The 12,961-nt window shown below is 38.0% G+C and overlaps 1 protein-coding gene across 1 annotated transcript in view; it reads left to right on the top strand.

The window, feature by feature from the left end:
* TESK2 (testis associated actin remodelling kinase 2) overlaps positions 1 to 12,961 on the top strand; it is a 127,526-nt gene that overhangs the window by 55,993 nt on the left and 58,572 nt on the right. The window contains exon 3 of the mRNA XM_045799694.2: positions 2,078 to 2,199. Coding sequence (XP_045655650.2) covers positions 2,078 to 2,199 — 122 coding nt within the window. The remainder of the gene's footprint in view (positions 1 to 2,077; positions 2,200 to 12,961) is intronic.

The raw sequence follows: 12,961 nt of genomic DNA, 5'->3' as shown, positions 1-12,961 counted from the left end.
ACAACAGAATCATTGATGCACTAGGAAGAGAGATGGGTTCCAAATCTCACTAAGTGATCTAGAAGAGAGGAGAGACAGCCAGTGTTCTGCCTCCGTTTTTCTGACCAGAGTTCCTGTGGCTCTCAGTGTTTTGCTTCCTCCTTTCCCTTCTGTCTGGCCACTCTGAAACTTTGTTTCTTTGAATTCTTTTTTTTTTTTTTTAAGATTTTTTATTTATTTGACAGAGAGACAGCCAGTGAGAGAGGGAACACAAGCAGGGGGAGTGGGAGAGGAAGAAGCAGGCCCCCAGTGGAGCAGGGAGCCCGATGCGGGGCTTGATCCCAGGACTCCGGGATCACGCCCTGAACTGAAGGCAACCGCTTAACGACTGAGCCACCCAGGCACCCCTGTTTCTTTGAATTCTAAGATAAAATGTGATGTCTGTCCTATATCAATAGATATGCCAAACTTCTAGGGCTGTTGTCATTTGAAGGAATTTCTTGAGATTGAAGACTTAAGTGGGTTGTAATATATTCTCTTGAAACTTCCACTTGGTAAATTATAACATGCTGAAAGAATACTCAAAGTCCATAGGTTGATGACATTTTTGCATAGCAAGTCCCTGTTGTGCAAGATCTGATATGATTTTTTTTTTTAAGAGAGGGAGAGGAGGGTGGAGAGGGTCAGGGGAGGGAGAGAGAGAATCGGAGAATCCCAAGTGGGGCTCAATCTCACGACCCTGAGATCATTACTTGAGCTGAAATGAAGAGTTGGACTCTTAACCAACTGAGCCACCCAGGCTCCCCTGAAATGATTTTTTTTTTTTTTAAGATTTTATTTGGGTGCCTGGGTGGCTCAGTCTGTTAAGTGACTGTCTTCGGCTCAGATCATGATCCTGGAGTCCCAGGATGGGACTCCCCTTCTCCTGCTTCCTCTCTCTCATTCTCTCTCTTTCAATAAAATCTTAAAAAAAAAAAAGAAAAAGACTTTATTTGTTTGTCAGAGAGAGAGAGCATGAGGAGGGGGAGCGACAGGTAGAGGCAGAGGGAGAAGCAGGCTCCCAGCTGAGCGAGGAACCAGATGTGGGACTCAATCCCAGGACTCTGGGATCATGACCCGAGCGAAGGCAGATGCCTAACCAACTGAGCCACCCAGGCATCCCTGAAATGATTTTTTTTTTTACAAGAAAGTAATGAGATCCTTGGTACTTAGTAATTTTTCTATTGCCTTATTCATAATTTCTTGGTAGGAAAAACATATTTCAGTAAATCATTGAGCTTCTTTTGGGTAAGACCAAATATTTTCTCTGGTAATTTCATTTTGCTACTACTGAGGCATTTAGAGGGTGAAAACATAGTTAATTTTCTTACAAGTAAAGTATTACAGTTTTTGAAACCTGTGGAGTGTGCACTGGAATTATAAAACAACATTTTTACATGTAAAATAGACTGACTTTTATAAAGGATGAATGTTTTAGATATAGACTTTCCCCTGTGTGTGTGGGTAATAGTTTGGTGTGGCCCATGTTTTTTGTGTCTAACTTGAGTATGTTTAAACCATTATAAGGTAATTTGGCTTGGCTTACAATAATATTAGCTCTAAAAGTTTCACTGACTACATACATATATATATGTATTTGGGGGAGATTTTGAGGATGTGGCTTTAGTGTCCTATAATGATAGTTTTTATAATCCTTTAATTGTTACATAAGGCTTATGCATATATCTTTTCTGTGCACACTTAAAATTCCACAAAGAGGACTGTTAGCGTCCTAAGACTCAGCAATATTGGCCATAAGGAACCAGCCTAATAAATTTCCCCCATTTTTTTCTAAGGTATTAAAAGAAAAGATGTCACTTCTTGAGGTGTAATTAACAATGTTTTTCTGGCCAGCTTAATGTGAAACAGTTTTGTTCTTGGATGGAATAAACCCATCTTCATTGGAAGTGAGACCCTAATGTGATCAGTTTATAGAAAAACATCCCTAATAACGTCTATTTTATCTAAACTGTAACTAAAACATCTTGGCATGTTTACATGTGGAGGTTTTGACCTCATATTTAACTGCTTTCGTTGAACCTCTTGTTCTATTTTCTAGGTGCGCCACCGAGCTTCTGGCCAGGTGATGGCTCTTAAGATGAACACATTGAGCAGTAACCGGGCAAACATGCTGAAAGAAGTTCAGCTCATGAATAGACTCTCCCATCCCAACATCCTTAGGTAATGGCTTTTCCTTCCTTCTGGTGATCAGTGAGAAAGCTTAAACATTGTTGGAGGCTTGTTAGAATAGCATTAACAGCTAAAAAGAGGGATTCACAATTTCGTGCTGGGGTCTAGTGTGCTTGCAGAGGTTTAGTGTGCTGTAGGTCTTTTTTTTTACATATTAAGACTTAATTTTCTAGTAATTAGCTGCATTTAATAAAGCAACTTCCTTCTGTCTCAAATTGCTTTACTCTTAGTAGCAGCTTGTCAGAGCAATTGTTTCTTATTACTAAATTAGTAATTTACCAAAGAGAAAAGATTTTAGTCTTTATGTGCTTATTTAATTTTCTTAATTGCTTTATGAGGAATAGTAATTAAATCAGTGAATGAAAATAAAATTATGCCCCCAGGCTATCTACCCTTAACTTTTAGCACTTATTTGAGAAGACATAATTTACCTATTTTGTTTGTTTATTTATTTAAGATTTTATTCATTTATCTGAAAGAAGAAAGCACGTGTGCATGCATGTGCAAGAGAGAGAGAGCACGCACACGCATGTGAGGCAGGGGAGGGGCAGAGGGAAAGGGACAAGTGGACTCCACACTGAGCAGGGAGCCAGACATGGGGCTTGATCCCATGACCCTGAGATCATAACCTGAGCTGAAGTTGACACTTAACCTACTGAGCCACCCAGGTGCCCCTAGTTTAGCTTTTTAGAGTAGAATCAGTTTTATATATAATATGGTTATGTAATCGTCACTTTCTAGTAATTAGTATCTGAACTTTTCTCACTTGAATTATCTTGGTTTTTTTTTTTTTTTAGTGAGGCAAGTGTATTTCCAAATGAAACCAATGAAGACAATTTGAGTCAATATATATTTAAATGGGTTTATGTGTAAGACACTTTAAAAAGTTAAAAGTGCTATTTACTTAGGGTTATTTACTACTAATATTTACATTGGACTGGAGAGAAATCATATATCTTAACTAAGACTTACATGTTTGGTTAGTGATAGTACGTTATGGAATTCCATTATACTGCTTACTTGAAGCTTTCTACCTTCATACAGAATTGTTGCCTTCCTACTCTACTACAGAAATTGTTCAGCCAGTATTTTTATTATGATGACTTTCTTCCCAATGCATAAATCAGATTAGCACATTTTTTTGAGCATTTAGTATAAGCCTAGTGATTTGTCAGATACCAGAAATGTATAAAGACATATATAAAATGGAATATCTGCTAGTAGGAAGGAGTTTGCACTCTAACTGGGGATCTCGGACTTACATACATGAAAAGAATTAATAAAATCAGCTAGGACCCCACCCTTGGGTAGAATAAACTCTATGAGCTATCGAAGTTCAAAGGGGTGAGAGATTACATTAGCTTGGCAGAGTCAGGGAAGCTTTTTTTGGAGGAGGTTGACTTGAACTAGAACTTGAATTTTATTTTATTTTTTAAAGATTTCATTTGAGAGAGAGAGAGAGCAAGAGCAGGGGGAGGGGCAGAGGGAAAGGGAGAAGCGGACTCCCCATTGAGCAAGGAGTCCCATGTGGGGCTTGATCCCAGGACTCTGAAGGCAACACTTAACCAACTGAGCCACCCAGGTGCCCCATAACTTGATTTTTGATAGGATTTTAGAAGAGAGGGAAAAAAGAGGCAAAACAGTGATAAAGCACAGAGGTAAAAGTGCAAAGCTTTTTGTGGAATTAGTGAAAAAGAACCCCATTTGGCGAATAATAACAATGAGAAAAGCACCATTTATTGAAGGCTTGTATGCTGGATCTTTACCCATTTAAAGATTTAATCTTGGGGCGCCTGTGTGGCTCAGTTGGTCAAGCATCCGCCTTTGGCTCAGGTCATGATCCCAGGGTCCTGATATCAAACCCCTTATGGGGCTCCTTGCTCAATGGGGAGTCTGCTTCTCCTTCTCCCTCTGGCCCTCCCCCTGCTCCCGCTCTCTCTCTCAAATTAATAAATAAAATCTTAAAAAAAAAAAAGATTTAATCTTCACAGCTAATCACCATTGAAGGAATTGAGGCTAAGAGATTATGCGTTGGCCAAGATCTGTGACTTTGAGGCCTGAGCTCTTTCTATCATGCTTCTTCTAGAAGAACTGAGGATTTGATAGCATAGTTTTGGTAGATAAAGGTGGAAACATCATGCAATTATGCCGGAATGGCTTTCATAAAGCCAAAACGAGTATATTTTATGCTGTGTATTGGATTCTGAGCAGGGACTAGCATGATAGAGGGTAACTGATGGCAAATGCAGAACGGCTTAATGTTGGGGAGGCTTGTGGCTAAGAGGTCAGTTAGGGGCCTCTGTAATTGAGAGTGAGATGGGTGAGTCTTGATTTGATATTTTGCTTAGGAATTTTTGAGCTGATTGTATTTTCATCTTGCTTAAAAAATAAAAATTTTTATTATTTTTATAGAAGTGATACATCTTCACTATGGAACATTTAGAAAACAGAGTTAGCAAAACAAGAAAATTAAAGTTGCCCTTTATCACAGTGCATAGGGATCAAACTATCATTAACATTTGGTATATTTCTTGACAGTCTTTTTTATTTCTCCATTTTTCTTATTCTCTTTACTATGAACTTGACTGGTGAATACACGAGAAGAGTGACTTTAAATAAATTTTAATCTATTACGGCAAAAATTTTAAATACAGCTGTTATATAATAAAAGTAGAATAGTATAGTATAATGGTTAAGAATGAAGGCTCTTAGGGTACCTGGGTGGCTCACTTGGTTAAGCGTCTGACTTCAGCTCAGGTCATGGTCTCAGGGTCCTGGCATTGAGCCCTGGAGTCCAGAATCCGGCTCTGCAGTTCTACACTCGTTAGGGAGTCTGCTTCTCCCTCTCCTTGTGCCCCGCCTCATGCACACCCTCCGTCTCTCTCAAATGAATAAATAAAATCTTAAAAAAAAAAAAAAGTCTCTAGATTCTAGATCAAGCTGCCTGGATTCAAATCCTGGATCTTGGGAAAGTTCCTTAACCTGTCCGAGTCTTAGTTTTCCCATCTATAAAATGAGAGTAATGACAGTAAATACATCATAGAGTTGTTATTGAGGGTTAATTAAATTAGTATATATAAAACACCTAGTATAGTATCTGGCTTATGTTAAGTGCCCAGTAAATGTTAGCTACTGTCATTAGTTTTTGTCTGGCTAGTTTTTTTTTTTTTTTTTTTTTTATGGCCCATGGAAACCTGTCTTTTGTCATTCATTCATTCACCAAGCATTTGTCGAGTGCTGCTGTTTTTAATACATTCAGAGGTTTTCTGCTTGAGTAATGCTGTTGAATAGAACTTTTTCTGCAGTGATGGGAATGTTCTTTATCTGTGCTGTCCAATAGCCACACGTGGCTAATGGGCATTGAAATGTGGCTAGTGGGAACAAGGAACTGAATTTTTTATTTGATTAAACTGCCACATGAAGCTACTGGCTATTGTACTGGAAAATACTGGGCTAGAGTCCATCTAGATCTTTGCTCTTGTTTTGCTTAATGTATATGTCCAGCCTAGAAACATGGTGTGATGAGACCAGTGATACCATTCCTATTCTGATGTCCCTTTGATCTATTTTCTTAGCCTATTTTTTGGTTTTCCTGCTCAGGAATGACACACCCCTCCCTTTTAACTTTCAACAAGTATTTTTCTTTGCTTTCAGCTGAATTTTCTGATATATAAAAGATAGTGTTAACTCTGTCTTGATCTTGGCAATAAGCCAGCAAATGAGATCCTGCATAAAAGCCTGTGGATCTGTTATAATCCACAGAAAGTACATAATACAGGAAAATTATTATACTTGTTAACCACGGTGGGTTTGTACTGCAATGATGACTCTCTGTTCTGCATAAGCCATCTGTCTCAAATATACTATGATTAAAAGCCTGGAAGTAGATTATTTTTTTAAAAGAAGCTTCTAAATTCTATCTCTGAAACTAATAATGTAGTATATGTTAATTAAATTGATTTAAATAAAAAATTAATTAAAAAACTTCTAATTATGCATATCTTTCATGTCTTTGTGTCTTCACTTTTATTGTATATTTTGAACACAACAAAAGGAAATTATCCTACCAATGGCCTAGAGGAATCTGTTGTCTTGGCATTATTCAGAGGAGTACTAACTATTGCAGTAAAAACATTTATTATACTTCCTTAGGAGACCTTAAGTATGAAACTAAGCATGACTATGTTCCATTCTCAAAATACTTAGAATTTTTACTTCCTATATGCTTTTCTAGTCTTAGAAATTTACTATTAATACTTCATGTTTTTGTAATTTAAATTTTTTGTTACTATTTTTTAGTAAGGCTTTTAGTCTGCTTTCAAGCTGTGACACTTACAAGCTCTCCTTTATAGGTACAGAAGCTGCGGCGGAAATATGAACCAAGATTTTCCCTCAAATTGAGATTATTAGATTTAAATTGGGAAAAATCCTTCTCTCAGAACCCTAGGTTTTCATGGACGTGCCTCCTTAGAGGCCGACCCCTGGAGGGAGGGGTATTGCTGAGCAGAGGAGGCTTTTGGTTACCCACTCTGCTTCATCCAGCCACAGCAGCTCTACTTTTTATCTGTTTTATGTTAAACTTCTGTATAAGAATTTTGAAGAAAGGATCTCCTGCTTGAAAACAAAGAATGGGTTGAAAATCACTGCATTGGTGATTTGGAAAGTCTACTTGGGAAAGACAGCTATCTGCATGACCTGCCAGATGGTAGGCATCTAATCCTCTGGGCATGCTTTGGTCCTCTGCTGGCACAGCTATTTTGTGCCCAGCAGGAGTTAGTGAGCTGAACTTTTGCAGTTTTATTTCTCTTTTTCTTGACCCCAACCTCCCTACTTCCTCTTTTTCCTTTTATCTTTCTCCCTCCTAATATTTCTAGTTGGAAGGAAAAGAATGGGCCTGATAAGTCATAGAGGCAGTAGGTGTGTATATTTTGTTTGTGTATATGTGTTTTTTTTTTTTTAATATGTGGATACGGTTAAGATTGGTTCTCTTATCATCAGTTGCTCTAAGTTATCAGTTAAAACAAGGAACAATAAAGTACTTTGTTGACTGTACAGACTGATCGTTTGGGCCTCTTGTGAATAAGGTTGTTTATGCCAGGAAGTCTTATGCTCAAGATTTGTAATCCAATTCCATGCCCTGCTCACTTCTACTCCCCAATGGTCTTTCTGAGGACCTGTACCAAGATTCATTCTCATACCTCTTTGTTATTCTTCATGCCATGAGAAATTTAATATTTCTTTTAGATTCCTTGTTCATATTCTCATGCTTCCTTTTTTTTAGGCCACATTCTGAATTTATTTTCCTGTCTACTAATTTTTATTCAGAATTGTTTTAGCCCCCCTTTAAAAGCCGTTTGTGACAACGTGGTTGCCATTTTGTAAAATGGAGAATATGCTTTCAATTCACCAAATATTTACTTAGAACTACTCAGCCCAGGCCTGTGCTACAATGTCATGGTGAATACAAGGGAAGTGGAACATTGTTGTCTCCCAGTCTCCTTGGAAATAAACTGTACATCTAGGAAACAGACTAGTATCAGCTAATACTATGAGGATATGGCAGGATGTTTTCCCAGTCTCAGTTATTAAGATAGCTATCTTTCCAATTCCCATTCTGAAAATCTCAAAGCCATCTTTAGTTATTCCTTTTCCTTTCTTTTAAAGATTTTATTTATTTATTTATTTATTTATTTATTTATTTGAGACAGGGGAGGGGGGGCGGGGGGGGGGGACGGGCAGGGCTCAATGCAGGGCTCGATTCCAGGTCCCTGGGATCATGACCTGAGCCAAAGGCAGCGGTTTAACTGACTGAGCCACCCAGGTACCCCTACTTTTTCCTTTTATTCCTTGCTTCTAGTCAGAAGATAAGCACTTAATTGTAAATCTTCAAAGACTTTTGCATCTGTTCTTTCCTTTATACATTTGTTGGTTCAGCCCGCTTGAATTTTGCCTAGAGTGAATTATTTTCCCTATCTTTTTGCCCCCTTTTTCTCTCTTCCTGATGTACAGCTTTAATTATGTAGCTTATTTCTTATAAACCTTTTACTTCAGAATTGAGTCGAGGGGTGCCTGGGTGGCTCAGTTGTTAAGCATCTGCCTTCGGCTCAGGTCATGATCCCAGGGACCTGGGATTGAGCCCTGCATTGGGCTCCCTCCTTGGCGGGAAGCCTGCTTCTCCTTCTCCCACTCCCCCTGCTTGTGTTCCTCTCTCACTGTCTCTCTCTGTCAAATAAATAAATAAAATCTTAAAAAAAAAAAAAAAAGAATTGAGTCGAAAATCCTTTAGACTGACAGTTAAGATGTGATGTGTTTTTCTAGCTGTCTTCCACTATTCCTCATACGTACTTAACACAACTCCAGGATTTCCTAATTGTGTTCTCTTAGACAAGTTATTTGACTTCTGGGCTTTGTTCTTTTTCCTTCATTAAACTAGGGGAATGGACCAGATCAGTAGTTAGAAATCCACAGTGAATTAATGTTGAATAATTTGTTAAAGATCAGGTTTAAAAAATATATTATCTCAAGTGTGTGTATATTATCTCAGGTGGCCATGTGCACACACACACATGTGGTCCAGAATAAATGGGACACATTAAAGATGCTGGATTAAAATAGATCTTTCTGATTTTATCATTGCAATTCTAGTGAGTAACTAGGTGTAAGAGTCTCACTATATCCCTCAAAGCAAATTTTATAACACTAGCATGTTGGTAAAGAGGTCTTAACATTTTTTTTCTCTTCTCTGTGCTAAGGTGGGAGGTTTAATGACTTACAACTGTGTCTAAGTTCTAATTTCATATAACTAGAAAAATTTTGTAAAATAAAATATGGAATAAGCTTCAATAATATTTATGTCATTGTCTGTGGGTAGTAAAGTAGTAGAACCCCAGAAAGATGATTTTTTAAAAATTTATTTTGATTGAGATAAAACTGAGATACAAGGGAAGATGATTTTTAATGTAAACGATGGCTACCATTTATTGAGCACCTATTATGGGCCACTATTGATTATTTTTCTACTCTATCCCTATTTTTTCCTCTCTAGGCCTCTCCCATCTCAGCAAATGGAATTGCCATTACTGATATTATTACTTAGGCTAAAAACCTAGAAATCATCTTTAATATCTTTCCCTTACACCCTCTTTCAAACCATCAAGTGGTTGTACACCTGAAACTAATGTAATACTGTATGTTAACTATGAATTAAAATTAAAAACGTATAAAAGACAATCTTAGGTAAAATTAATAGTCAGGAGAAACAGATTAAGGTTCACCATTTATATTATTATGACTGATTATAATCACCACTAGGCCAAATAATGGCTTATTTTATTTCTTACACAATTTTTTGTGTTTTGCCTGATTTTTCATTTGCTTAGTTATTGTATGCCTACCACTAATTCTTCCCAAAGCTTCAGACAGACCTGTAAAATTCTGAATATGAATTTCCACTCTGCCAAACACATCTGGAATTCTAAAAATTCTTTCCTCAAACATCCTTCCCCCAACATCTCTCCTGGAGCTCTTGATCCTTCTGCTCCATTTTGGACTGTTTGTTCTCTAGACTGCTGCCCAGGAGTCACCCTGGGACTTGCTATCATCTTTTTTTTAAATCTATTTGAGAGAGAGAAGAGAACGTGCACATGTGTGGGGAGGGGCAGAGGGAGGGAGATAGAGGGGGAGGGAGAGGGACAAGCAGACACCCCCCCCCCCCCGCCCCGGCTGATCACAGAGCCCCTCTCTGGGCTCCTTCTCATGACCCTGAGATCACAACCTGAGCCAAATTGCATTCAACCAAATTAGCCACCCAGGCACCCCGCTATCATCTTTCTACTTATTTCTTTCTAGATCTGATGCCTTCCTTTTTCTTTTTTTTTCTCTTTTTAAAAATTGTCATAAATGTTTATTGTAATATCTTTTTAAATCTTTTTTAACTGAACTGTGTTGTCATATTTTCTTTTCTTTTTTTAAAAAATTCCAGTGTAATTAATGTATAGTGCTACGTTAGGTTCAGGTATGCAATGTAGCGATTCAGCAGTTCTATACATTTCTCAGTGCTCATAATGATAAGTGTACTCTTTAATCCCCATCACCTATTTCACCCATCCCCCCTCCCTTCTCTCCTCTGGAAACCATCAGTTCTCTGTAGTTAAGAGTCTGTTTTTTGGGGGCGCCTGGGTGACTCAGTCATTAAGCGTCTGCCTTCAGCTCAGGGCGTGATCCCCGCGTTCTGGGATCGAGCCCCACATCAGGCTCCTCCACTGGGAGCCTGCTCCCCCCCGCCCCCGCCTATGTTCCCTCTCTCGCTGGCTGTCTCTCTCTCTCTCTCTCTCTCTGTCAAATAAATAAAATCTTAAAAAAAAAAGTCTGTTTTTTCGGTTTGTCCCTTTTTTCTTTTCTTTTTTTTTTAATTTTTTTAATAATAATTTTTTATTATGTTATGGTAGTCACAATACAGTATATCCTTAGTTTTTGATGTAGTGTCCCGTTTTTTCTTTGTTCATTTGTTTTGTTTCTTAAATTCCACATATGAGTGAAATCATATGTTATTTATTTTTCTCTGACTTATTTTACTTAACATTATACCTTCTAAAGAAGATGTGGTATATAGATACAATATAATATTATTCAGCCATTGAAAAGAATGAAATATTGCCATTTGCACTGACATGGGTGGAGCTGGAGAGTATTATGCCAAGTGAATTAAGTCAGTCAGAGAAAGACAAATACCATATGATTTACACATATGTGCAATTTAAGAAACACAACAAATGAGCAGCGGGGAGAAAAAAGAGAGGGGCAATCCAAGAAACAGACTCTTAACTATAGAGAACAAATTGATGGTTACCAGAAGGGAGGTGGGTGGGAGGATGGGGATTAAGGAGTGCACTTGTGATGAGCACTGGGTATTGTATGGAAGTGTTGAATCACTATATTGTACACCTGAAATTAATATTACTTTACACTGTATGTTAACTAACTGCAATTTAAATAAAAAAAAAAAAAGAAACACGTTGCTACAGCCAATGTCAGAGAAATTATTGCCTGTGCTCTCTTCTAGGATTTTACTATTTCAGGCCTCATTTGTAGGTCTTAATCCATTTTGAGTTTATTTTTGCATATGGTATAAGAAAGTGGTCTGGTTGCATTCTGTATGTAGCTATCCAGTTTTCCCAACACTACTTGTTGAAGAGACTGTCTTTTACCTATTGCATATTTTGCCTCCTTTGTCAAAGATTAATTGACCATGTAATTGTAGATTTATTTCTGGTCTGTCTTCCTCTTTTCTTTTCTTTTCTTTTCTTTTCCTTTCCTTTCCTTTCCTTTCTTTTCTTTTCTTTTCTTTTCTTTTTTCTTTTCTTTCTTTCTTTCTTTCAAGATTTTATTTATTTATGTGACAGAGAAACAGCCAGCAAGAGAGGGAACACAAGCAGGGGGAGTGGGAGAGGAAGAAGCAGGCTCCCAGCAGAGGAGCCCGATGTGAGACTCGATCCCGAAACACCGGGATCACTCCCTGAGCCAAAGGCAGACGCTTAATGATTGCGCTACCCAGGCGCCCCTGTTTCTGGTCTTTCTATTCTGTTCCATTGATCTATATGTCTATTTCTGTGCCAGTACCATACTGTTTCGATTACTACAGCTTTGTAATATAACTTGAAATCAGGAATTGTGATACCTCCACCTTCTTTTTTCTTTTTAAGATTGTTTTGGCTGTTTGGGGTCTTTTGTGGTTCCATACAAATTTAGGATTATTTGTTCTTGTTCTGTGAAAAATGCTATGAGTATTTCGATAGGAATTGCATTAAATCTGTAGATTGCTTTGGAGACCCAAGATTGTCTTATACAAATATTGGAAGGGAAATAATTTAAGAGGGCTGAATCCTCAGCCTTCACACTGGAAAGTCAGTAGATGGTAAGAAATAGCAGTATTATCAATCAGTAGATAGCTAGAGCTATGATGGTAAATAGAAGAAACAACTAAGAGAGTTGAGAGTAGTTCCCTCTGGGGAATAGGATTCAGTGGTGGTATGGGCAGGCCAGGGGACTGTTATTTTTCATTAATACTTATTTGAAGCTATGTAAATGTTTAACTGATGAAAATTAAGGGGCGCCTGGGTGGCACAGTGGTTAAGCGTCTGCCTTCGGCTCAGGGCATGATCCCGGCGTTATGGGATTGAGCCCCACGTCAGGCTCCTCCACTATGAGCCTGCTTCTTCCTCTCCCACTCCCCCTGCTTGTGTTTCCTCTCTCGCTGGCTGTCTCTCTCTGTCAAATAAATAAATAAAATCTTAAAAAAAAAAAAAAAAGAAAATTAAGTTAGGACACTATTGCAGTAATCTAGAGAGAGCTGATGATGGCTTGGACTGTGTGGTAGCAATGAAGGCAGAGAGAAATGGTTGGATTCTGGATATCTCTGGATTTTTTTTTTTTTAGGAGAGGCAGTGGAATATCCTAATGGATTGGATATGGGATATTAGCACAAGGGAAGGAGTCAAGGATAACTCTTACTTAGTCTTTGACTTGAACAACTGGGAGAATTTAATTGCCAGTAACTACATTGGAGAAGACTTCAAGGGGAACAGGTTTTGGGGATGAGACATCAGGAGTTATCAAATTGGCAGTTGGATAAACAGGTTTGGAATTCAGAGGAGAGGTTCAGGATAGTTGTGTCCCTTAGTAGTTAGGAGACCTTCGGCAAATTATGTAACTTCTATAACCTCAGTTTTCTCATCTATGAAGTAAAGAGTAATAA

This window comes from Ursus americanus, chromosome 12, assembly GCF_024610735.1.
Source record: "Ursus americanus isolate L20-20 chromosome 12, mUrsAme1.1.p, whole genome shotgun sequence".
NCBI lineage: Eukaryota > Metazoa > Chordata > Mammalia > Carnivora > Ursidae > Ursus > Ursus americanus.
Note: the sequence above shows the minus strand (reverse complement) of the source record. Positions and strands in the feature narration are given on the sequence as shown.